The following is a 22670-nucleotide window of genomic DNA, read 5'->3' as shown; positions in this document are numbered from 1 at the left end:
CTTCTCTAGAGTGTAGGATGTATCCATGAGCACCTTGGGGTTACTAGCTCACTCTGGATGTCTGATTGTACCTTAGAATGTATCTACTCCACCCCCCAAAAAAAGAACATTGACATGAACAGATGTCACATAGCTTCAAGAGTATGATGAAGCTTCCTTTACTAAAGCTTCTTATTAGGTTTCAGTGTGCCTAGAAATGAGAACCTTGGGAGTGGAGTAAAGGGAGCCCTTCTCATGGGTGCTGTCAGTGTGCTGTGTCTGGTGGCTTTGTTGTCTACCTCCTGACAGGCTCTCCCCTGGTTTTCCTTCTGCACAGACGCAGAACAGAATGAAGTTGATGGCAGACAACTATGACGACCATCACCATTACCACCACCACCATCACCACCACCACCGATCTCCTGGGAGGTCACAGCATTCCAACCACAGGCCCTCTCCGGACCAGGTCAGTTTCATTGCTGCGCACCTCTAGAACCCCTCTTACGCTTTGGGTATTTTAAGATAAAATAAATAATCCTCAAGAAATAATAAACAGCATAAAGTGATACGTTCTTTGAACTGAAACTAATAGCTTTGGTATTTATTTCCATCACTCAAGGAATCTAAATGTTTTCCTTTCTCCTTCCTCTTTAAGGTTTTGTCTTTTCTTGTTTATGTTATGCAGTTTCTTTCCTCCCCTCCTTTCTTTTTTCATAGATAGGCAGCCTATTGCTGGCTCATATCTAATGGCTAGTTATTTTGGAATGTCTCTTTCCAAGTTTTAAAAGAAACCACATTTTTCCCAAGAGCTTGGCAACCAGAGAAACCTTGAGTTTGCCGGGCACTCTCCTAGACATCCCTCCATGATGCAAGTTAATAGTGAGGTAAAATGCCAAAGGAAAAATCCATTTTGCTGGCCTTTGAGTCAGTGAAGTCAAGAAGCCTGGCTTCTTTGCTTTGAAGCCTGTCTTCTCCCTTGACTAAGGGAAGCGAGGGAAAAGATGAAGTTACAAAACCAAGGACGAAAAGAGGAGATGCCTGCAGTTTTCAGCTGCGCTCACACTCATCCCCTATTTGCAAAAGCTTTAGTGCCTAGTAGGAAAGCTTCCAAAGGTGATGCACTCATCCTGTCTGCAGAAGCTATAGGGTCTAGCAGCAAAGTTCCCGAAGATGATGCATATGCAGATTAATAAATTAAATAAAAATAAGCAGAACAACATAGTCAGTATCAGTAGTTTTTCTTCCTTTACTGTACCTCTGTATGAGCATAATATCATGTATACAATGAATTCCAGTAGTTTTGGGGCATTAGAGAAAGGCACCTTTTTCTGTATAAGCCGGCACATCTCAGACTTTGGCAAGAAACAGTTATTAACTGTGCATAGAGAGGGCGTCAGTGTTTGCTAGGGAGGTTGTGCTTATTATACCCCTGTCACTCTTTTCAGATGCCTGTCCTCTCGCTCACCTTACTAGCATCCCAAGGAGGAATGTTAGTTAAGGTCTAGCCTTTAGAATGTTTTGTCCGGAATAAAACTCCAGGGGGAGCCAGTTCTATAGAGCACACACACCACTGAGTTCCCAGCCTTTGTACCCTGAAGAATTTCCCCTGGGAGACCCCAGCACTGCAGAAGGTTTTTTCCTACGACTTGTGGGTTTCCAAAGCCATGAGCAGAAAGGCCCTAGTTCATGGACTACATCACTCTGAAGCAGCTCTAGAGGCTGGTGATCTGGAAGATGGAAAGATTAATATGTATCATTACCATACATGTCCTTGTTTTTGTCTGGTTTTGTGTGCAGCTTTTGGCACCTAGCACCGCATGCTCACACCTGCTTATCCCAGCATGTCTGAGATGCCCCCCCCCCCCGGCTACTGCCCTTTGGCACACTACCCTTTGTTCCTTGGCATTCTCCCATGAAAGGTCAATGTGAGACTTCATGGGTGGGAGGCCTGCAGACCTCATGATGGCTATCCTTCTGAGCCATGCATGCCAGAACCACCCGCCCCCCGAGACATAGTTAACAGGGAGAGCTCGAACAGTACCAGGAAGAAATGGAGTGAGTCACACAAGGACCTGCTGATATAACCAGACGTGCGTCCTAACATGCCCTCCTGGAAATAGTGGCCAGATCAAGTCTGTGTGCTTTGTGAATGGTTATTTCTCAGCCAACCTGTGCGTTGGCTGGCAGTGGGGTGTCTTAAATGCTCAGTTGGCCCCTGCCATGTGTCTACGTCACTAAAGGCGTCCACAGGATAGCAGTTATTGTGCAGTGCTGGAGTTCCAAAAATTAGTTAGTACTCCCAGAACAGTGTCTGGCTGGGACACATCCGTAGGAACTCGGACATGTGTTTGTCACTGCCGTCAACAGTGAGTGCTCTGAGCAACTCTTGGGCACAGAGATGGTAGCGGCATTGTCCTCAGGGAAAAATCCCATGCTCCACGAGGAAGTCTACCTGGATGAACTCTGGTTGCTAGTCATTTACTCTGCCAGGTAATCCCTGGAGTAGACGTCACGTGCCCGCACACGCAGAGCCTGGAGTAGAATATGCATGCGGGCCAGACAAACCCTGACTTCAAGGTGCTTACTGTCCAGCCCTAGAGCAACAATGCAGGTCCCTTAGTGTCTACTGAATTTTTTCCCTTGGTCATGTCAATCATAACAAGATAGATAATGAAAGGTTTAAGCTAATTAGGGCCATGGTTTCTTTACTTGGTAAAAGCAAAATGGCCTTACTTAAGAGGGGACTTTTACAGTTTGAAGTTGGCATCACTAAGGCTGCCTGCCACATTTTCACCCTTTCAGTGGGCAAAGGAATGTTAAGCAAGGACCCCTGGTGTGATGTATGGATGGCCTCAGAGACAGAAGTATTAGACTTCCTGAACCAGAGTCCCTGTTAGACCATGGCCTCCAGATTTAGGAAATGGGGCCCTCCCCTGCACTGTATCAACAACCTAGATGTCAACATTAGCATTTTGGGAACTCAGCCACAGAACATGCCGGTTGTGAAAGCCTACAAAGTCTTCCCAAGTGATTACAATCCCATGCATGATTGTGTAGGCGGTAGGTAGGGATGCCTTGGGGGTGGAGCTACCCCATGCATGATTGTGTAGGCTGTGGATAGGAATGCCCTGGGGGTGGAGCTACTGGTTAACAGGAAGTGAGAGACCTGTATCAGAATGTGGCATCCTGGAGTCTAGACGCTGAATTAGTTTGGGTGAGATTCCATCGAGTGTCCACTGTGCAGAACTAACTGAGCTGATATGTAGGAAAACGACTTCTTGCCTGGCCTTCTGGTCGTTATCAGGTTCAACTAGCCATGTCTTCTAGACAAGTGGCCAGTGTTGCCATTGTTTCCTGAGGTCTATGAAGAGATCAGAAGACACGAAAATGAGGAATTATGAAAAAATCAGTCACTTTGCTATGTTTCCAGAGAAATTCATCTTTCTTTGGGAAACACGATTACCAGGCCCTTCAGACTTATAATTTTTTTTTCCATTTCTTTCCTGTCCATTTGCCCTTTACTGTGATTTTTTTAATTTCTCTTAGAAAGAAACTGAATCTAAGCATTATAAATCTAAACTCACGTTCCCTCAAGTAACTTCTAGAACATTAGTCCCACGAGAGATGTCTTGAGACAAAGATTTGATGGGCCAAGAACTTTGGGAAAGTACTGTATGTTTTAACTATATCTCCTAGCATCCTGATGCCATTAGCAGATCAAAGGATCTAAAAGGCATATAATAAAGAAAGCTCTATAATTTTATTTAATCCAGCATTTCCCAGACTTATTTGATCATGGTTTTATTTTTTTTTCTAGTAACATCTGTGCTTTGAGAAATTGTGTTCTCAGACTAGCAGGTAAAACAGGAGACTGCCTAGTTTAAAATATGATTGGTCCCATTTCTAGCAGAACTTTCACAGGGAGGAAAAGACTTTTAGGCACCAACCCTAGTGGTTCACACCGTGGAAAGCGAAAGTGCCTCTTCCACAAGCCAGATGATCTAAAGGACAAGACTCATGAAATCAGGGTGAGGACTCATGAAATCAAGGACAGTCATAAATATGCAGCCCTCAGGCATTGCCAAGTAAATGAGGAGGGATAGTAGGACTTGAAGATCGATTGAAGAAGTCATGACAGTACCTCGGGCAAGCATTCTAACCCCTGCCTAAGAAAGGAACAGTTAAGAACTAGAGGCCAGTCACTTCAGGATGACTACAGTCATCATATCTAAGTAGAAAAGAACGTCCCAACACTGTGACCGTAATGTAGGAAACCCCTTTAGCCAAGAAGTAGCCACAAAGTGCTCAGGAACTATTTCTCACAGCACAGTAGGACCAGAGTAAATGGAACATGCTGGAGACACATTAGTGATTCATCTTTTATTGAACTTACCAAGGTTGATGTCATCAAATCAAGTGAAAACACAATCTCTCCTAAATGCCCTTTGCACCTGTAGTCATGAACATCGCCTGCTCTTTCCCTTACATAGTAAGCATATTGGTGATACCGAGTCTCTGCTTCCTTTTTTGTGGGCATCATAGAATGTTTACTGTCCCAGAAAAAAGGTATATTTTAGTGAGTCCTTTTTATTGTCTTCCAAATTTGTACTCAACCCATCAATGAGAAATCTGCATGGCACAGCGACATGTCCACTCAGACCAAGGATAGCCCGGCCAGTTCAGCCAGCCCTTCTAGCTAGGAATTTCTGTCCTGGGTACAGGACTGGGATAATAGATCTTTAAGGGTCCAGATCTCACTGCTTGCTTGTAATAAATGTACGTATATATGTAAAGGCTCTGATTATGGTGTGGAAGTGGGGCCTGGAGGATACAGAACCTGAGCATTTTAGAGCTGAAACCCCAGAGTACACAACACTTTCCAAGACCAGGAGAAAGGGCTTCTGTCTTCTGTTCTCATTCACTGAATGGAAAAACCAAGCACAGGAAATGGGGGGGGGGGGGGGACCTAAGTGTATTTCACTACCTACGTGATTTCCAGATCTTGAAATTTTTAATTTTACTAAAAGAAATTCCACTTCTCTAGGAGGACTATAGACTCCAGGTGTATGGAGATGTGATGCTTACTTGAATTATAGAAAAAGCCGGAGGTGGTTGAATTCTGCATTGATGTCCTGTGTTAGTTATTATGAAGCACATGGCCATCTGTCTGACCTCCACATACACATTCAATAATGTCTCTTGCCTACTCCATTCCTATTATGTATATGAAAAAATAATGGCAGATGGAAATGTCCCTGTTAGAGAGGTTAAGAACTGGTATTTGGAGGATTATTCATGATCTAAAGACACATAACTGGCCTGGAGAAAGGATTACGTAATTAAGAGCACTTGCTGCTCTCCCAGAGGACGTGAGTTCAATGCCCAGCATTGACTTGAGTGCTGTAGAGCTACCTATAACTCCAGCTCCAGGAGTTCCTGCGCCCTCTTCTGGCCTCCATGGATCCTGCACTCACATACCCTGCAGGACAGACACACATAAACACAAAATGAAATGAATTCATTAAAAAAAATAAACACATGAAACTCAAAACCCCAAAGCAAGTGCCCATGCTCTAAGTGCATTAGTTGCAAACCCTATGGGCATCCACGTGGGATTTTTGTGCAGATACACCTAGCTATGGCCAAATCAGACCCACCACTTCTGGAATGCAAATGTGCTTTTCCTTCCCTGCTGAAGATAATCATTTTCTCTAATGGTGGGATATTTAGCCCCAAAGTTGAATTAAAATATTTCATCAGTTCTTTCCCATTTCTCCCAACTTTTGTTGCTTTCTATCCATCCTTCTGTCTTGTGTCTTTAGTCCTTTCTTTCCACTCCCATGCCATTTCCCATGGCCCCCTTCATGCTTCTGTAGTCTTACTATTACTTTCCTGATAAAAAATAACACTTCTTGCAAACTCGGCTATTGCCATGGGGTCACCAGAGTGAGACTCTCGAGTAGAAGAAAAAGTGACCCAGAATGGGAGTGTCACTGTAGACTATGGAGTATTCTTAGTGAGGTCCACCAGGGCCAGTATGCCTTTGCTCACTCACCCTTGAACCCTGGCACCACGAGAGGCTGAAGAAATCGAGGCCTTTCCCCTTAGTCCAGGCCTGTCTTCCATTCAGCTGGAACACTGGGCTAGTTTCAGGTATTGGTTCTCTCCCGGCAGGTGCTGGCCTTTTTGTTTTGCATTCTGACTTTAGGGGCCTGCTCTGCTAAACTATTCCCCAGAAAATTGATTGCAGAAATATTTGGCCTACTCCACTTGGCAAGTTTCCTGACTCTGTCTTCAGCTATAGTGATCATTGGTCCTCTTTCTGCTGCCACTGGTTTCTGTGTGTGCTTCCAGCATGCCTTGCCTCTTAGCTGTGGTATTTTCACACAGAGGCTGATGCTCAGGGGACTTAACCTGTGACCTACTTCAAGGACTGTGACTCTCGTTGCCTTACTCTTGACGCTTCTAGGCCCCAAATGTGTCCTTGTCTCTCTTCTTCCATTTGCCAAAGTCCTATAGGTTTGCTAAACTGTGGGAATTAAAAGAGAGTTCCTGCTCCCTTGTCTTCTCACCTCATGCACCGCTCACACCCGAGCCTTGAGTACCCGCTCTAGGTAGAGTACTCGTGTTCCTTCAAAGCATTCCCGCAGAAGAGGAATTTGACATCAACTCTACAAGTAGACCGTTGCTGAGGTAATGGCTGGAGGCAAAGAACCTATCCAGGCCCTATAGCTTTCTGTCTGCAAACCCCACAAGCTTTCCTCTGATGTTTTGTGTGCAGTCAATGAGAATCTGATAGAGCCCATATGTCCAGAGAGAGGCAGTACTTTCAATCTGCCTTCTGGTCCCTGTGACTTCTGACAAAACCATTGGAAAGTCCGTGAGACCCCTCTGCCCTTTGTGAAATATGAGATTGGGGCCTTTTATTGGGTCCCTATGTCTTCAATAGTAGATTAGCCAGAACAAAGCCCTTTAAATCCTGACAGAGTTCAGTGTGCTCTGTGGCCCTTAGAAGATGAACTCTATATGTAAAGTTGTTATTCTTAGCTTTTGCTTAGGAAAGGAAAAAAAGAATTTATTTTCTGTTTTGAGGTTAAATGGGTAGGAACGAATGTATACACAGAGTCCTGTGTGTATATATGTATGTATCGCTCTGTGTCAGATGAACTGAGGACTTTTCCACATATGGAAGAATCTCACACGATCATGTTTAACTAGGAATTTCTCTCCCGTAGACGCCTGTGTATAAATGTATTTTCATGTTTACTACATGGAAGAAAAATTAACCACTGTGTATCTAATTTATAAAACTGTAGCTACAGAATGAGAGAAAGAGAAAGAAAGAAGAGGGGGAGAGGAAGGGAAGAAAGGGGAGGAGAGATGAGTGAGACTCAATCATTTTTAGTTCTCCATGAAGTTATACATCCAAAGCTCTTCAAATAACTGTTCATTTTAGTGGGTGTGTTTAGAAATTTGCCCAAGGGAGCATCTCCCTTTTATTTATTCGTTTGCTTTGTGTGATGCAAATTTAATTCCATGGCCTACTTTCTGAAAGGAGCCTCAGCTTTTGGCTTCAAACCCACAGCCCATGAAGAGCTGTACTCTGGGTTCTGGTGTTTATTGTGTGAGATAAAGGCTCAGAGATTCCTACCACGGCCACTCTGGGGCCAGAACTCTCGGAGCTGAGCCAGGGATCTTCTGATGTGTCCATGAAGCTACGTTCTGTGAGCCACTTGCTTCGTCCCCAGAGCTTCTTTGGTCATAAGTAGATTAGAATATACTTCGTTTAAAACCCAGCAGGTTGAAAAATCAATATATAATCTAAAAAGATAGCATAAATATCACTTTTTTTCTTGATCTTCACAATGACCATCAGGAATCTTCAAAGCCACTAAAACGTATGTGCCATTTCTCACCACTAGTAACAATAAGAAGTCTATTTGCTTACTTTTAAGAGCAGGAACTCTGGAGTGACACTCTGTGGAGCCACAGGCAGAGAGGGAGATGGGGACAGATGCTGCCCTGGAAGGCATTTCAGTGCCCCTTTCCTCAGCTAGCAGTTGCATGCTCAGCCAGTCATTCTAGACCCAGGAAAGAAGGCATGCTAGCAGGCGCTGGGCTTTGTAGATTATTACCAGAGCTCTTTAATCTGGGTGGGATGTTAATTCCTCCTGTGTAAACTCACGAGGCAAGCCCTGATAACCCTGCAGGGGGAGTCTTAGTGTGAGAAAAGAACACCGCTTCTTGGTGTGTTGGGACCCTTTGGATCAAAAGGGGTTTCCTCGAAGGAGGCTAGCACCTGCCCAGGACTGCACTCTTGCTCTGTTTAGGGTAAACCAGGTCTTTTCCCGTTTACTGAGCTGTTTTACTTTTGCACTGTGTTTGCAGTATTAGGGTTTCATTAAGAGATTTGTTGCCGTGTGTCTTTGCAGTCAGCAGGGCTTTTAGGCCCAGCCTGACTCCCCAGTCTGTCTGTAGTGGAACTCAGGCTTGGCAACATCAGAGGCTGGATTCCCTTTCAATGTGCTGCTTTAATCCAGTCACATTTGTCTAACAGGCAGCATGTCAACTCACTATTGAAAGGGGGTGGCCAACCTTGAAGTGCTGGGAAACAGGGAAATCCATTTTAGATTGCTGAATACCACTCTCTCTTCTTCCCCTTGAACTGATGTAATAAGGATCGTGTTTGACATGCACACTGCAGGCACTTGCAGTTCTTCACATATGAAGGAAAATGGAGGGAAAGGAGCTGGGGGCTTCTTTTAATACATGCCGCACTCGCTCACAAAGTCTGATAGGTACTCGATAAAACAACAACTTATTTGTGAAATAATGGCACTGCACGACACTGCACACATCCCGATTTGTGCACCTATTTACTAGTGTGCAGAGAAAATGCCAGAACACTCCCAGCACAAATGATGTGCCCGATAGGTGCACACATCCCGATTTGTGCACCTATTTACTAGTGTGCAGAGAAAATGCCAGAACACTCCCAGCACAAACGATGTGCCCGATAGGAACTAGTTTAGTTTTTATTCCCTGATTTAATTCTCACGGCGCCCACCCCATGAACTGTGGGAATTGCACGAATCCTGTTTTTGTCTGTAAGTAACAGGGGACATACAAAGTCAAAAACTAGGAAATTTGGTGTCCCACCAGCCAAGAAATATTCCAGTTCAAAACACAAATTTTACTGTGTTTAACAAAGCCAAGTGTTAATGACTGATAGATGAAGGAGCAAAAATAAAGCCTGTCTTCACTCCCGCCCCTTTTTATGGCTCCCTGGCAGGGACTCGGCTGCTCACAGATGTTGACTTTGTGCTCCCAAACAATATTGCTGGCCAATGGAGAGCCGTCCAGCAGTTTCGGCTCCAACCCAGAGAACTGGATCTGTTCACAAGAGACTGTCTTCTCTGACTGTCTTTTTCTCTGGAAAGGAATAAGGATAAATTTCTTACATGGAACTAAAATTTTGAGTGACTCCCTGAAGATGCCAAGTTAAAAGCGAAGGGAAAGGGCTGCCACCCAAGTGTCTGTAATGTTCTGAGAGCTTTAGCAAGGGTGTCTCTGTGGTAGCCTTGCCTGTTCTTCCTGAGATCAGCCCGCCTGCTTCCGCAGGCTGTCCGGTCTGCCTCTGTCCTGAGAAGTGCTCCAGTGCCTTTTCACGTGAGGGCCAGTCAGTCATTTCCCAGTCCACCGGGGAAGTTCCAGCCCTGACCAGGCAGGGAGCAAAGAACGAGCCAGGGAAGGATAGAGCTTGTGATAGAAAGGGCAAAAATATGCCGTGGAGACATGGGCAGCGATCCTCAAGCCTGGGCAGCTCGGGCAGCCAGACAGCGTTCTCTCTCAGAAGGCTTATTGGAAAAAGCAAGAACGAAACCTGGCATTGGCACTCACTTAAAAAAATTTCTTGGGCTCCTGTGTCTGAGAACTTGTCAGGCAGTCTGAAGGGAGTAAGGTACTGCCCTTCCCCCACAGAGACGTGAAATGCCCTTCCCCCACAGAGACGTGGAAACTTGCTGAACTGCTGCTGATGTGGCCATGTGAACAAGTCCCATGGCTTGTGAGGACCCTTTTCCTACAAGAGTCAAATAACTGGACCTAGGTTGTAGCATCACCCACGAACGGGGATCATCCCCATTCGGGGAAGGGGTCAGTGTATGGTCCAGAGTACTTCCGAGCTAGGCTGAGCAGAGTCAACACGCACCACCAAGGGAGACCCAAATATGCTTTCTAGGGTTCAGCTCGGGCAGAGTCAGGACGGTACACATTTCCACTTGACCAGTCTGGAATTTTGCCTTGGCTCCACAGCACCCTGCCAGAGGTTCATTGGTGCTTTGCCTCATCCTCCCCTCAGCGCACCTGTATCTCTACCAAAAGCTACCTGACACCTGTGTAAAACTTAGTGGAGAAATGCGGATGGCTATGAGTTGTCTCTCTGATCTAAAGGAGGCACTGATACTTGCTGGTAGCTTTGAAACAGCTCAGAAACAAGCAAGCATTTATACTTAAAACAGCCAGGAACATGTATATAAGCCTGGCTGAGCCTTTCTTATTCTTTGGGGAACATGCAAGCTGAAGCAAATAGAAGTCACATATGAGATCATAATCATACCTGACTCCATCATCTGGGTAGACACTTGTTCTGTAGATCAAGCATCCATGAACTAGACCGAGAAAAGATGTGAATAAGCAGACTTTAGAGGAAGATTTGGACTTGAACATGGGAGACGATGCAGCGCCCTGTCAAGGCTCCCTCCCTGGCTTTCTCCAAGCCTGTTTCCCTTCGCACAGGTTGCAGCCGGAAGTGGCAAGAGGATGACTTAATGGAACCTGGGCTAGGGCATGTCGTACACCCCACACTATAGCCCTGCTTTTGTGACTTGAAGTTTCAGAGAAGCCATGATCAAAAGTAGGGGTGAGGGATGGTTTGGAGAGAGTTCACTCTGACCCCATCCCATACGGCAAGGTCTCCTGGCCAGGGGTGAGGCTTACTTTCTTGCAGACGATGGTAGGTTCCGACAAAAGCCACTGAAAGTGTTTCTCCCTTGATTTCTTCCTCTTTTCTGTGTAAGACAGGTATGACAATAAGGTCTTCATTAAAAGCTTACCCCTTACAGTTTTAAGGGAAAAAAATCGTTCTAATAACTCCAAAAGGACTACAGATGTTTTAGAAAACACCCAGTGATGGACTTGGGTTTGCCTACCTGCTATACCTACCACTTCAACATCGAGGTCCATTAAAGGCTTACCCTGGGTCGTTTATCATGCCAGGCTATCAGGTTCCTGTTCAGGGCTTCCTTGATGGGCTCATAAATGCCACCCCCTCCCAACACACATAACAACAAGCCTTTTGACTTGTCAACAATGACTCAGTTCCTTTGCTTCTAGATCTTGTCATCAACAAACCCACAGTGAGCAGCCCATCTAGGGAGGAATTTGTTTTATCTCAGTATTTAGAGAATCCCATTAGAGCCTGGCATCTGGACTGTAAGGATTTCCATCAGGGCCTCTTGTCCGTCACATCATCCTCAGAGCTGTAGACACATCCCGGGGTTGTTTGACAGTTAAGCCTCCCCTAACCTCAGAACTGGCTGTTTTGTGGTCTCTCGTCTCTGGGCTTCAATCCACTGAGCATGTTCCCAGCTTTAAGATGCTGTAGACAAAAGCAAACAGATGATTGAAGGACCAGAGCAGCCTCTTCCCATCCAGATATTTTGGCAACTTCTGGCAGAGCAGTTGCTCACAAAGGACACACCAGGGATCAAACAGCAGTCAGAATCCAGAAGAGCCGCTGGAGACAGAAACGTCAGAGGAGGCATTTTAAAACTGCAGGCATCTCTAAACGATGGGCCGGCAATCAGGGATCAAGTGTCCATATGTGTTATGTTGTTGTTTGTTTTTGTTTGTTTTCTACTGATTTACATTTCTGTGGGGTAAGGTTGCTGGAGAACTTAATATTTACATAAAGAGAGGCGAGCAGGGAACAGTCAGACAGTTGCAAATGTTTGGAAGACATGGAGCTGCCTCTCAGATTAGCTCCTGCGTCTTTGCTTTTTACTTCTCAAGCGGACACTCACTCTGACCCAAAGGACTTGGTGGTGAGGGGCAGTTTGTGTTTACGCTTTGAAGACAAGAAAGACCAGAAATGGCCACCATTTCCCCTTCTAATTTTTCTAAAACCTTCTTAAACTTTGAAAGTGAAGAACTTTTTAAAATACGTAATATTCTCAGTTCGTGAAAGGAGTTTCTCCACCTTTGCACCATGTTAAATGTTAGCTGAGTTTATATTGGGCTGTCATATTTCTTTACTTTATCCGCTAGCATACATGACGTCGATCTCAACATCTGGTTTGTAATGACCCTCGACATCTGGGAGCTCCTTTTTATTTCTATGGTGGACGAGGAACAGTAGTGATATTGGCAGTGTATATTTTCAAGCTACAACTCCTGTCTGTTTCAATCATAATTAATTACCACTCTTTAATATATTTAATTTGCTAAAAGTGATTTGCATTAGGGCCATGCTTCACTGTTAGAAAAGTAGTGGCAGATTTTGGTGGCATTGGCTTTTCTTTCTTCTTTTCTGAAATTGAAACCCTATATGAATGGACTTGGAACAAACTCCATGTAAATATGCTGTTGGACTTTAAATGCAAAATGAAATAAATTGCTCTACAAGCAAAGTTATTTGACAGCCATTTAGGAAGCGGTCAGCAGGAGCTGTGGGCTGCATTTCACAGAAAACCCTCCAATTTGGCTTTGTAACTGGCAAATTGTAGCATCTTTCCATGCCTGGAATTTCCCTACAGAGGTGACTTTGGGGGTCAAGAATCTTTTGATGAAAGTCAGGGCCTCTCTTCAGAGAGTATGTTTACACACATACCCACTGAAATTCTACATTGACTTTCACAGGTTGCTAGGTCCCCAAAGCTTACTTAATCCTGCCCTGGGGTGCCCTGTTATAACCGTGTTTTCTTTATTAACATGGAAAGGGACATCAAGTTTGCTTTTCTTCAGAGACAGAGAGGAAAGTCAGTGAGTGTGACAGTATGAGTCCCTCTGTCCTGTAGGGATAAAGACGTGTGTTGCAGGAGCACTTACTCCTCCAAACTGATCACTGAACTTCCTTCTAGAATATGTCCATCTAAACTATCAAATGAAGATTCAGACTGACTTTCCCAGTTCAAACTCTCTTGGTTGAAAGTCCCATGAGGAATTCTGAAGTTTATGGACCACTGATTCTTTTGACAATATGTCTCTGGATCTTCTCTCAAAATAATATTTTAAATTCATAAGATAAACAAAGGAGGGAACTGTATTGGGAACCAATTCAAAGAGAATAATCTGAATCCTTGAGTAGATAACAATTGCCTTGGCTTCCTGAAGAGTGTGAACGCGTGTATTGAACTGTAATTCCTGCTTGTGGAGGTCTGAGGTAGTGGCATTTCCATGGGATTCAAGCTGCTACTGCACCCCACACCTGCCACAGTACAGATCCAAATCTGAAGAAATGTTCCGAGTTCCTTTCCCCTTACTTTCAGTTCTTTCCAAAGAAGCTAGTCCTGCCAACTCTGTTGTCATTGGTAAGCATCCTGCCCTCAGATGATGTGTGGGCCAGCTCGTAGACCACTCTCTCCTACATGCTTGTTTGGAGATGCCCCATGACAGAGAGCACTATTCTCAGTCGAGACTTTGCCATAGAGCAAAGGCTATCATAGAGCATACTACTGTCTTCAAGAATTTGAGCCCCCTGCTTATTGGCCACTTCTCTAGGAGAAGTTAGCCAGGGCATTTTGGAAGCATTTTCAATCAGAATTCAAACCAAATTGGTTTTTGTTTAGCCATAGATGAATACAGTGTTAAACTAAGCAATACCCTTTTGGCGAGCATTCTGCCGGATTGGAGGTTTGCAGTCTTCTTTGGTTATCAATGCAAAACCAGTTGTTGCAGAGATGCACACCTTTCTCTATGCTGGGTACCAGCTAGAACGAGACAAATAAGACGGCGGTGTGTCGGAGACTTTGTAAAGTGACTAATGTGAGTTATCCCATGCTGAAGAGTTTATTCCACCTAAGTAGAAAGTTTTTCTTTAATTCTTCTTCATCTTTTATTGATACTTTAAGCTTAAGAGAAATTAAGGGTATTTGATTACTATAATTACTTCTCTGCTTACTTTAAAGGTTTAATCCACTCCTTAGGCATATACAATTCAGATTGCATGCTTACAAAAAAAATAATCATTTGCTTAATGTAGACTAATTTTAATCTCCTAATCCAATCTTGACAGAATCACAGCTTGAGTGGGTGGAATGTTTTTGTGGGGGGTTGTCATAGATACAAAACTTGGTTATGCATTTGACAAACCAGCCATGTGGAATTTAAGTGACGGTGGATTTTTTTCCTTGCTCTTTCAGATGAAGCAGAAAGTTCAGAATCGTGTGCTTTCAGTGCATGTTGGTGTGACTAACCTTCTCTTCTTTCATTCTGGCGCTCCTCCCCTCTGTGCACCTCCCCACCTCGGGCCGGCCGCAGGATGACGAGGAGGGCATATGGGCATAGCCGGGCCTGTAAACCAAAGTTCCAGTTTTGTTTTGAGGGGTGAGAAACCATCTTTTCTATCATTTTTCTTAAAAAAAAAAAAAAAAAAGATTGCATTCTAGTGTTGTATTGTGTGTGTGCTCGATTGTGCTCGCTGACGTTTGTGATTGTGTCCTGTGTTTGCTCCTGTGTTCCATGAGCGCAGAATGGCCGCGTGCTCTAACCATTCTCAAGAACCCCAGTCCATCCCACCTTGCTTTCCCACCCCCACCCCCACTACATTGTTGCTCTGCTTTGTTGGGGCTGGGTTTAGCAAAATCCAAATGTTTTCTATGTCATTTTGGATGAAAACGCTGCCCTTAGGGTTCTTATACACTCTTTCAAGGCATGATTGCAGACTCAGGAACTGCCACAGTTCTCCAGTCGTGTTTGCAGCTGACTGCTTGCTTGACCAGATTTCCCAGTGTGCTGTGACTCTCGTGCCCTTCTGGTCGTGTCAAATGTTTGGCAAGGAATAAGGAAAATAAAAGTATATGTCTGGTGGAGCTGAACTTGTCATCTCTAAGAAGCCTGTTGAATGTATTGTGCTGTCCCTTCTGTGGCAGGTCTGAAGATCACAGGAGGATCAAGGCATAATAATGGTCAGTGGGTAACTGGGACTCTTCCCGGGAATTAGAATGGATGTGTCGCCAAAGAGGTCTCAGTGATATTTTATCTGTGGCTTTGATTAGTATTTGCATTATTAATTATGTGCATTGCATTTTAGAGAGGGGGTTTTTGCTTATTTTAAAAGCTGATCCTCCTTTTGTTTTGTTTTGTTTTCTGTGCTGTAATTGAGTAGGGGTGCTTATAAACACCACATGGTTAGAAATGGAACACTGACCTCTCATAGCTGGGAATTGTTCTTCTCCAGTACACCATGAATGTTTACCTCCAGCTCCCTGGAGTTGAATGTTCATATGGTGACATGGCTATGCCATTGAATTTGATGACACTGCACATGACATTTTGTTCAGAACAAGGAATGTGGTAGACTTTGTGCCGGGGGAATTTTTTTTGGTCAGAAAGTATTCCACATGCAGGTCTTTGTTCTGGGGCAAACATGAGCGAGCACAGTGCTGGAGAGTCAGCATTGAGATAGCTGGTTGTGTGTGTTTTCTCCAACCCTGCCTTCCTGCAGCACACAGTACAGTCCATGAAATTTTAACCCCAAACCGGTGTGTTTCACACTTGGGTGTTGGTTTCACTACTATGTTTCACTTTTCCAAAGAACCTACTAAAGTCCCACAAGAGTGCCATTTGACTTTCGTGGTTCTGGCGATTGGAAATACACAGGAACTAGTTTTCAGGGAGGACATCTGTCAGCATAGTCATGGCATAAGTACCATGCCACAAGCAAAGCCTGCTGTCGAGAGTTCTCATCTCTCCTTCCCGAGTCAGTGGAAAGGCAGGACTGCCCTGGACACTCTAGATGCTGATGGGATCAGGAGAAAGCTTGTCAGTATGTAGAGGTGGTGACACCAGGATATCCCCAACAACAAGAGTCCAAAACCTTAGAGCCTGCCCAGGGAAAACATGAAGTGGGACAAGGTATACTTACCTAGAACGTTATTAAATGAGAAGGGTTTTTAACATTGGAAAGCAAACATGGAACAGTTGCCACCAAACGTGCCAGGGATGTATAGCTAAAAGAAGGTTCCACATGTTTGGAGATGATTTTAAGAAGTTCTTCAGGGTTTTTCTGTGAGGCACACCCTTTGCAATAAGCAAATGTTAGGGTACTAGGCAGTACTTGTGTCCTTTCCTTAGTAATGGCTGTTCCTTCTCAGGACATCTGCCCTGCTGTTTCCTGAGTCCCTTTCAGAACAGAACCAGCTCTGAGATCACTAGAAAGTCTGCTCAAAACAAATGTAAAGAATAGTGTTGAGTCCCTATCCCTTTGTAAAGAACAGTGTTGAGTCCCTGTCCCTTTGTAAAGCATAGTGTTGAGTCCCTGTCCGTTTGTTGCTCTGTTGAGTTCCCCAAAATACTATACATCCCAGAAAACAACAGTCTTCAGAAAATTAGTGAATATATTATTCTACTTTACTATGTTGTAGTAAGTTTTATAGACTTCTTGGGGGGGGAGTGCTATCTTTCTTTAGAACTTATTTAAACGTGCATGCTCAGATAACCTTGGGCTTTTAAAGGTGCTCCTTTAAGAGTTGAAATAATGAGATGCTGGGGGATCCTTCTATGTTTGAACAACCATCACATGTTTCTGGTTGTATTACAATTTCTGAGGCCTGAAGAAACTTTAAATTTATAACTAAAGATGGGTAATAATGGTGCATTAAAATCTGTTTTGAATGTTTTGATTTATAGCCCTTATAAAAGAAACATTACAGCATGCTTTTTGCTTAGGCATCAGTTATATGCTCATAACAGCTTCAGAGGGCTTTGCTTGAAACTGGAGTCCTGGTGCTGAAATGAATCATAATTTAGGCCAAGTTTTTCTAAAATTTATAACAAATCGGAATTAACATAACAGCCCACCAGCTCCTCCCTCTATCGGCACTTCTGAATGGGAGGCCCAGGCATGATTTATTTGTCTTCCTGTGATCATCCAAGAATGGTGTTTTATGAGAGCAAAGTGGACTGGGGAAGTTTGCTTTTCTAAGGAGTTTGAATGGTCCCTAGAATTAACCTTGCTCCACCTTTAATCCTTGTGGTCAGACCTCGCTTTATCTGGGGGTGGCCTATACGGTCCGCGGGCCTTGCCCTTTGAAGGGTTGGGCCCACTCCTCACTTAAAGGGCTTTTGTCACCACTGTGACATGCTTAACATTTCCCAATAAGGCAATTCTACATTTTCATTTTGCAATGGGTCCCCCAAACTTCAAAGTCGGGGCAACTTGTACTCAGCATGTATTTCTGCACCCTTTGACTAACTGTTGCTCTGGTGTGCTCTAGACCCCATTGGTTCAACACCCCTGTTTCCTTACCCTGAGAATCTACCTGGGGATGCATTTCCAGCAAGCTGTCCTTGTGGGCATCCCTATGGTGTGCGTTTGCAGCCACCATCCTTGGACTATCCCCCCTCACTCAGCACATGCATTTTTGAGTGTGAAACTATGCAAGGAACCTTAACTACATCATCTCCTGTGCTCACAGAAGCAGCAGAGGCAGCTCTTCCGTTCTCTATTGCTTGTCGTATGGAAAACCCACCGGTGTGACTATCTTGGGTGTCAACAAATAACTTGTCATCTTCATTGGATGAAGCTTCTTTTTTAGGGTCTCAAGTAATACTTTGTGCACACTTAAGGAGGTAAGGCAGTAGGAGACCAAGTTAGGGTACCTGGAGACCTAGTGCCACAATTGTTTTGACATTGAGTTGTTTGAGCTCTTGTTATCAATTCTCACAATTGAACAGGCATAGAACATCATTTTTATTCCTTAAGTCACCAGAAAGGAATGTCGTTCTCTATTGAGAGCATGTGTAAATTTATGACCTGATTGATAAAAAATTAGTCATAGCATTGGCAAGTTCTGGTGTGGGATCATGATGCTGGTAGATACGTCTCTGTATAAATAAATGAGGAGTCAGAGCTGTGTGGCGTGGCCAGCAGATAAAGCATTTCAACACAGGCAAAAACTGTGCTTCTGAAGGCCAGTGGGACTCCCAGCACATCAGCCCCCAGGAAAGACGGAAGGGATATCCCACTGAAAGTGTGGCGTTTGTATAGTCCTTGCTTCTCTCTGCATATAGCACACCTGTGCTTGTCCTGGATCTGGAGAACTGGAATGACTGGAAGCCTCTTGCTTCTCCTTCCTCTGGGGTTTTCTTTCCTGCTTCCCCTACTGAAGTGTTTACCAGTGCTGCTGTTTGGCTTAGGTCCCCTGTGGCTATTGGGCCGATGTAGCCCTGCCTTGTACTGTTGGATGTTAGGCCATTCTTTCATCCCTTCAGTTTTATTTTCTCATTAAGCGGTTACATTCTTATATACAAGGAGGCCGATGATGACTAAAGGACACGTGGCAATCCCCTGTGACTCTTACCATGTCATTACAGAGAGCGGAATATGACGATTAAACATAATTCTCTCCATCTTACACCTTTTGGTAGTTGCTTGGGTAGAAACCAGGAAGATGCTGAGTGGAAGAGGATCTTATTGGACAAGGATGCTCTGTAAGTTCCCTGTAAGGAAGTGCATTTTCAGCCAAATTTGAAAGAGTGAGAGTCAAGGTGTACCATGTGTAAAGACAGGCTTAGGACATAGTCACAGGCAGGTGCACAGAGAGCTGGGAGCAGGAAAACCTTCAGAGAAACCGTAGCTCTTGAGTTGAGTATAGAGCAGAGAGATGAGGGTGGGGAGGTAGAAAAAAGGCCTTCGAGGCCAAATAGAAAGCTCTGACTTTAACCTAAGAAAAAAAGAGCAGATATTGGAAGATCATAAGCAGGGCCTTGACATAATTGAGTTTTTGTTGGAAATGGAGAACAGCCCTGGATGCTATGGAAAGGCTAAGCAGGAAAGCAGAAGTGGTGGTACTTCCATTATCTATGAGAACTGATGATGCTTGCCCAGGGCAGCCGCAGCGTAGATGCAGACAACTGTACACATTGGAGAAGAGACTAGAAAAGGGAGCCAGGAGGGCTGGATGGGGCGGTCGGATGAGGGATGAAAGTGAGAAGGTCTCTGTGGGTGTTGGAGTTACAGAGGCTTCTGGAGGGCGGAGGGCGGAATAGGGATCCAGGACTCTTCTCCAGATGTCCAGGCGTCCTGGCCAAGACACATGTAGGCTTCTGACCTGTGCTCTTTCACGTTTGCCTGAGTAACAGCCTAGGAATCTTTGGCCTCTTGTTGCAGTGATATGCAAGCTGAGTTTAAAGTGTGGCTGAAATCCAAGTTTAAGACTGTGGCTTCTCCGACTCTCAGAAAAGGCGAGAACTTGATTAGCAAAGATTGCAAAGAAACAATGCCTTGTGACGCACAAGCTGACAATCTAATCTACTTGGGATGCTAAGAAAGGAGGATACTAGGTCAACATCATCCTGGGCAACTTAGTGAGCCCTCTATTCAAAATAAAAACTACAAATAAGGACTCCCGGGTTATAGTTCAGTGATAGTGTGCACGCTTCTTTGCACAAGGCCCCATGCTCTTCTCCAGCATCACACAAAATCATCATCATAATAATAATAAATAATGAATAAAGGAATGAGGAGGTGTGTGTGTGTGGAGAGGGTGTTCTGGAGAAAAATAAAGCCCCTGAGGCTATAGGAAGCCAGCAAGTCCCTGGAGAGGGGAGAACAAATGGTGCTATCACCTGCGGATTCTCCTGAGAGAGCCAGGACTCCAGCAGTCCAGCGTGCCTTGCAGGCTCTGGCTGTCTCTGGTGCTTCGCTTTTCATCTGGAACTTAAGAGTTGCTGATATTGCCCTGCAGAAGTGGATTTCAGCTCTCTCTTCAGAAACAACCAGAAACAATTTTGAGATGTTGCAGAATAGGCATGATGATGTCTCTGCTTCCAGTTGCAAAATCAGTTCCTGAGCTGAGTGAGGTGGTTTTAAACTTTGTTTCTGTCCCCATTGCTACTATCTCTTTTAGTGATTCCTCTGGATACATTTTTATCTTCTATCTGAGTAGACAGTAAAGCTACTGTTAAGGGCTAGAACTTGAATATCCTATCCACAATCTTTGTAGTCCATGTTTTACTGGGTAAAAATTTTCATTTCAGTAAAGGAGGCAGGTAGAGGAAAAGGCGCGGTTTCTGTCCAGAAAGGACTGGGGATTGTTCACAAACTTTACATTTGTGACAGGAACCCTGAGGAGTCTGTGTGCTGTGGTTAGCAGGTGTCTGTGTGGGTGCGGACATATTCCTCTAGAAGAGCACCCATGATCCCCAGTGGACATTCAGAGCTCCAAGGAAGAGCCACTCATCTCTAGCTAGTATGATTTCTGGATATAGGCAGGCCTGGGGCTAGACCCAGCTCTGCTGGACCTATGCAGGCTCCATAGTGATCTGGCTTTCTGTTTCCTTTTCTGATGGCTGCTCCACATAGCCATCACAGGGCTGTGGTAAGTACCTGATAAGTTGAGCTGGGTACAATCCCTCAGCATTCCTCACTCTGCCAGCTAAGGAGAGTAACTGACTCTATGGGGTTCGTGAATTAAGGCAGTGAGACCAAGGTAGAAAATGAGTATGGCACATCAGTTTTCGTGAGCACGGATGAACATGGGCTTCCTCTAGGTTTTCAAGCAGGCACGTGATCCCCAAAGTACACCCTTTCCAATTATCTTTTGTTTTTCTTACTTGGTTCTGTCTCTGCTAAACTTGAGATTTTCAGAAGCATTTTGGGTTTGTCCATGCTTGTAACAGAGTGTTTCTTTCAGGTAAAGGAACACCTAATGAGTAACAGGGGAAGCCAGTGAATATGTAATGAACAGTTGCTCCTGGGTGAGCTGGAAGGGAGTGAAGGGCCTAAGGTCTCAGTCCAGCTCTCCCCGTCCTCCAGTATGGTACTTGGGGCTGACGTAGGCGATCTCCAGCAGGATGGAGAAGCCGGAACACTCGTGCTGTGGCTTTTCTGGAACTCATCAGCGTTGACTGACAGTTATGTATGAATGCTGACTTAGATAGGACCACACTCTCAGAACATGGAACCTGGAACCTGGCTAAGAAGTTAAAAATTAATAGTGGCCATGAGCTAGCCTTGGCATGCTGCTAGCAGAGTTTTGTGGCTCTACACTACATCCTTCCCCTGCCAGACTGGTAAACAGAGAGTTCTCTGGCCTTCCCACCCTCTTGTCATTTGCCTCAGAGTGTGGTGGTGGTCTGGTCTTGTTTGACTTCTTTATTAATAATCTGTAAAGGTGATAAAAGGACAAACGAAGGAAGGCCACAGATGACACCAATTTGGGAGGTGTTGGGAACACCATGAGGTTAGAAAAGTCATACAAATGGCACAAAGAAGGGTAGGAATGTGGATGGGGGCAACTCTTGGCGGAATCCAGATGCTCACATCTGGCAAAATTAATCAGAGATGCAGGTATGAGTAGGTGGAATATGAAATACTGAATTCCAAGAGAGAAAAGAGTTCCACACATTGGGAAGCCCAGCCTACAAGTGTACTATGGGTCAGTAAGTGCAGAGAGATGCCGGGGTCAGTGAGCCCTTACTGTGTTGGTAGGTACCAGAACAATCGATGTTAACCTTCGTGACAACCCTGCCCTATAGCTTCTGTCTTATGATTAGGATCTCATACATTATACATGCTGTTTCCCAGAAAGATGAGGCGTTTACAGAACGCCTCGATGAAGACAGGACTTCATTCTGCCCTGCTTGTAGATCTGAGCTCCCCCACAGCGTCAGCATTAGAGTGTGTTGACCACACATTCCAATGTGTGGCATTTTCGGTGAGTCCCCAGGATTCCTCTTGGAATACTTATCAATGTGACAAGGTACCAGCTCTTGTTCCCATCCTTAGCCACTGCTCTTAGGTACTTCCCGGACGTCAGCCGTGCAGCCATCTAACTAGTGGGCATTGTCACAGGCTGGAGCAGTTTTCTTCTCGGTTCAGCCTCAACCCTTTTTAAACATCTATAAAAGCTCCAGCAAATGAGACAGCCAAGAACAAGTGCTCCCTGGGTGCACCAAGAGACAGCCAAACAGGGCCCATAACAAGAACACGTACTCCCTGGGTACACCAACAAGAGTGGCTGTATTTCCTTCTACTTCAAGGTCTCTCCCGTGTCAGGTGTTCTCACCTGAGCAATCCCCATCCCCATGTAGCTTTCCCTATGAATCTGTTTGTCTAAGACACTGAGATGGGACTATATATTCCTCTACCTTGGTTTATCAGGAAATACAGTGTTACTGGGAAGAACAGTAGCATACAGCAGCTAAGAGCTTCTCTTGAGCTGGGCCTTAGACCAAGAGGCTCATCTTTATGGGTTTCAGGCCCCAACTCTCTACACAGATCCTTTCTGTGAACCCTGGACCACATTTACCTTGTTGCTGCTCTCAGGACTGTTCTCAAGGTGACAAAGGTCACTGAAAAGACTCTGTAGGAGGTACCCTTCTAATCCTTTCACCCTTCATGAAGGTTCCTATGACCCTAGAGCTGTCCTGCCTTGTTTGACACCACACAGTGCATGCTCCTAAGTCAG

At 44.7% G+C, this 22670-nt stretch overlaps 1 protein-coding gene across 9 annotated transcripts in view; it reads left to right on the top strand.

The window, feature by feature from the left end:
- Erc2 (ELKS/RAB6-interacting/CAST family member 2) overlaps positions 1-22670 on the top strand; it is an 893871-nt gene that overhangs the window by 717986 nt on the left and 153215 nt on the right. For 5 of the 9 annotated variants that reach the window (XM_057769470.1, XM_057769474.1, XM_057769472.1 and 2 more), the window contains one exon: positions 317-445. In XM_057769470.1, the coding sequence (XP_057625453.1) occupies positions 317-445 (129 nt within the window). Of the gene's footprint in view, positions 1-316; positions 446-14517; positions 14584-22670 lie in introns of all 9 variants that reach the window. The other 4 variants (XR_009057130.1, XR_009057128.1, XR_009057129.1 and 1 more) reach the window with 1 other exon arrangement.

The sequence above is a fragment of the Chionomys nivalis genome, chromosome 5 (genome assembly GCF_950005125.1).
Source record: "Chionomys nivalis chromosome 5, mChiNiv1.1, whole genome shotgun sequence".
Taxonomy (NCBI): domain Eukaryota; kingdom Metazoa; phylum Chordata; class Mammalia; order Rodentia; family Cricetidae; genus Chionomys; species Chionomys nivalis.
The sequence above is the reverse complement of the archived record's forward strand: the minus strand, read 5'-3'. Positions and strand labels throughout refer to the sequence as shown.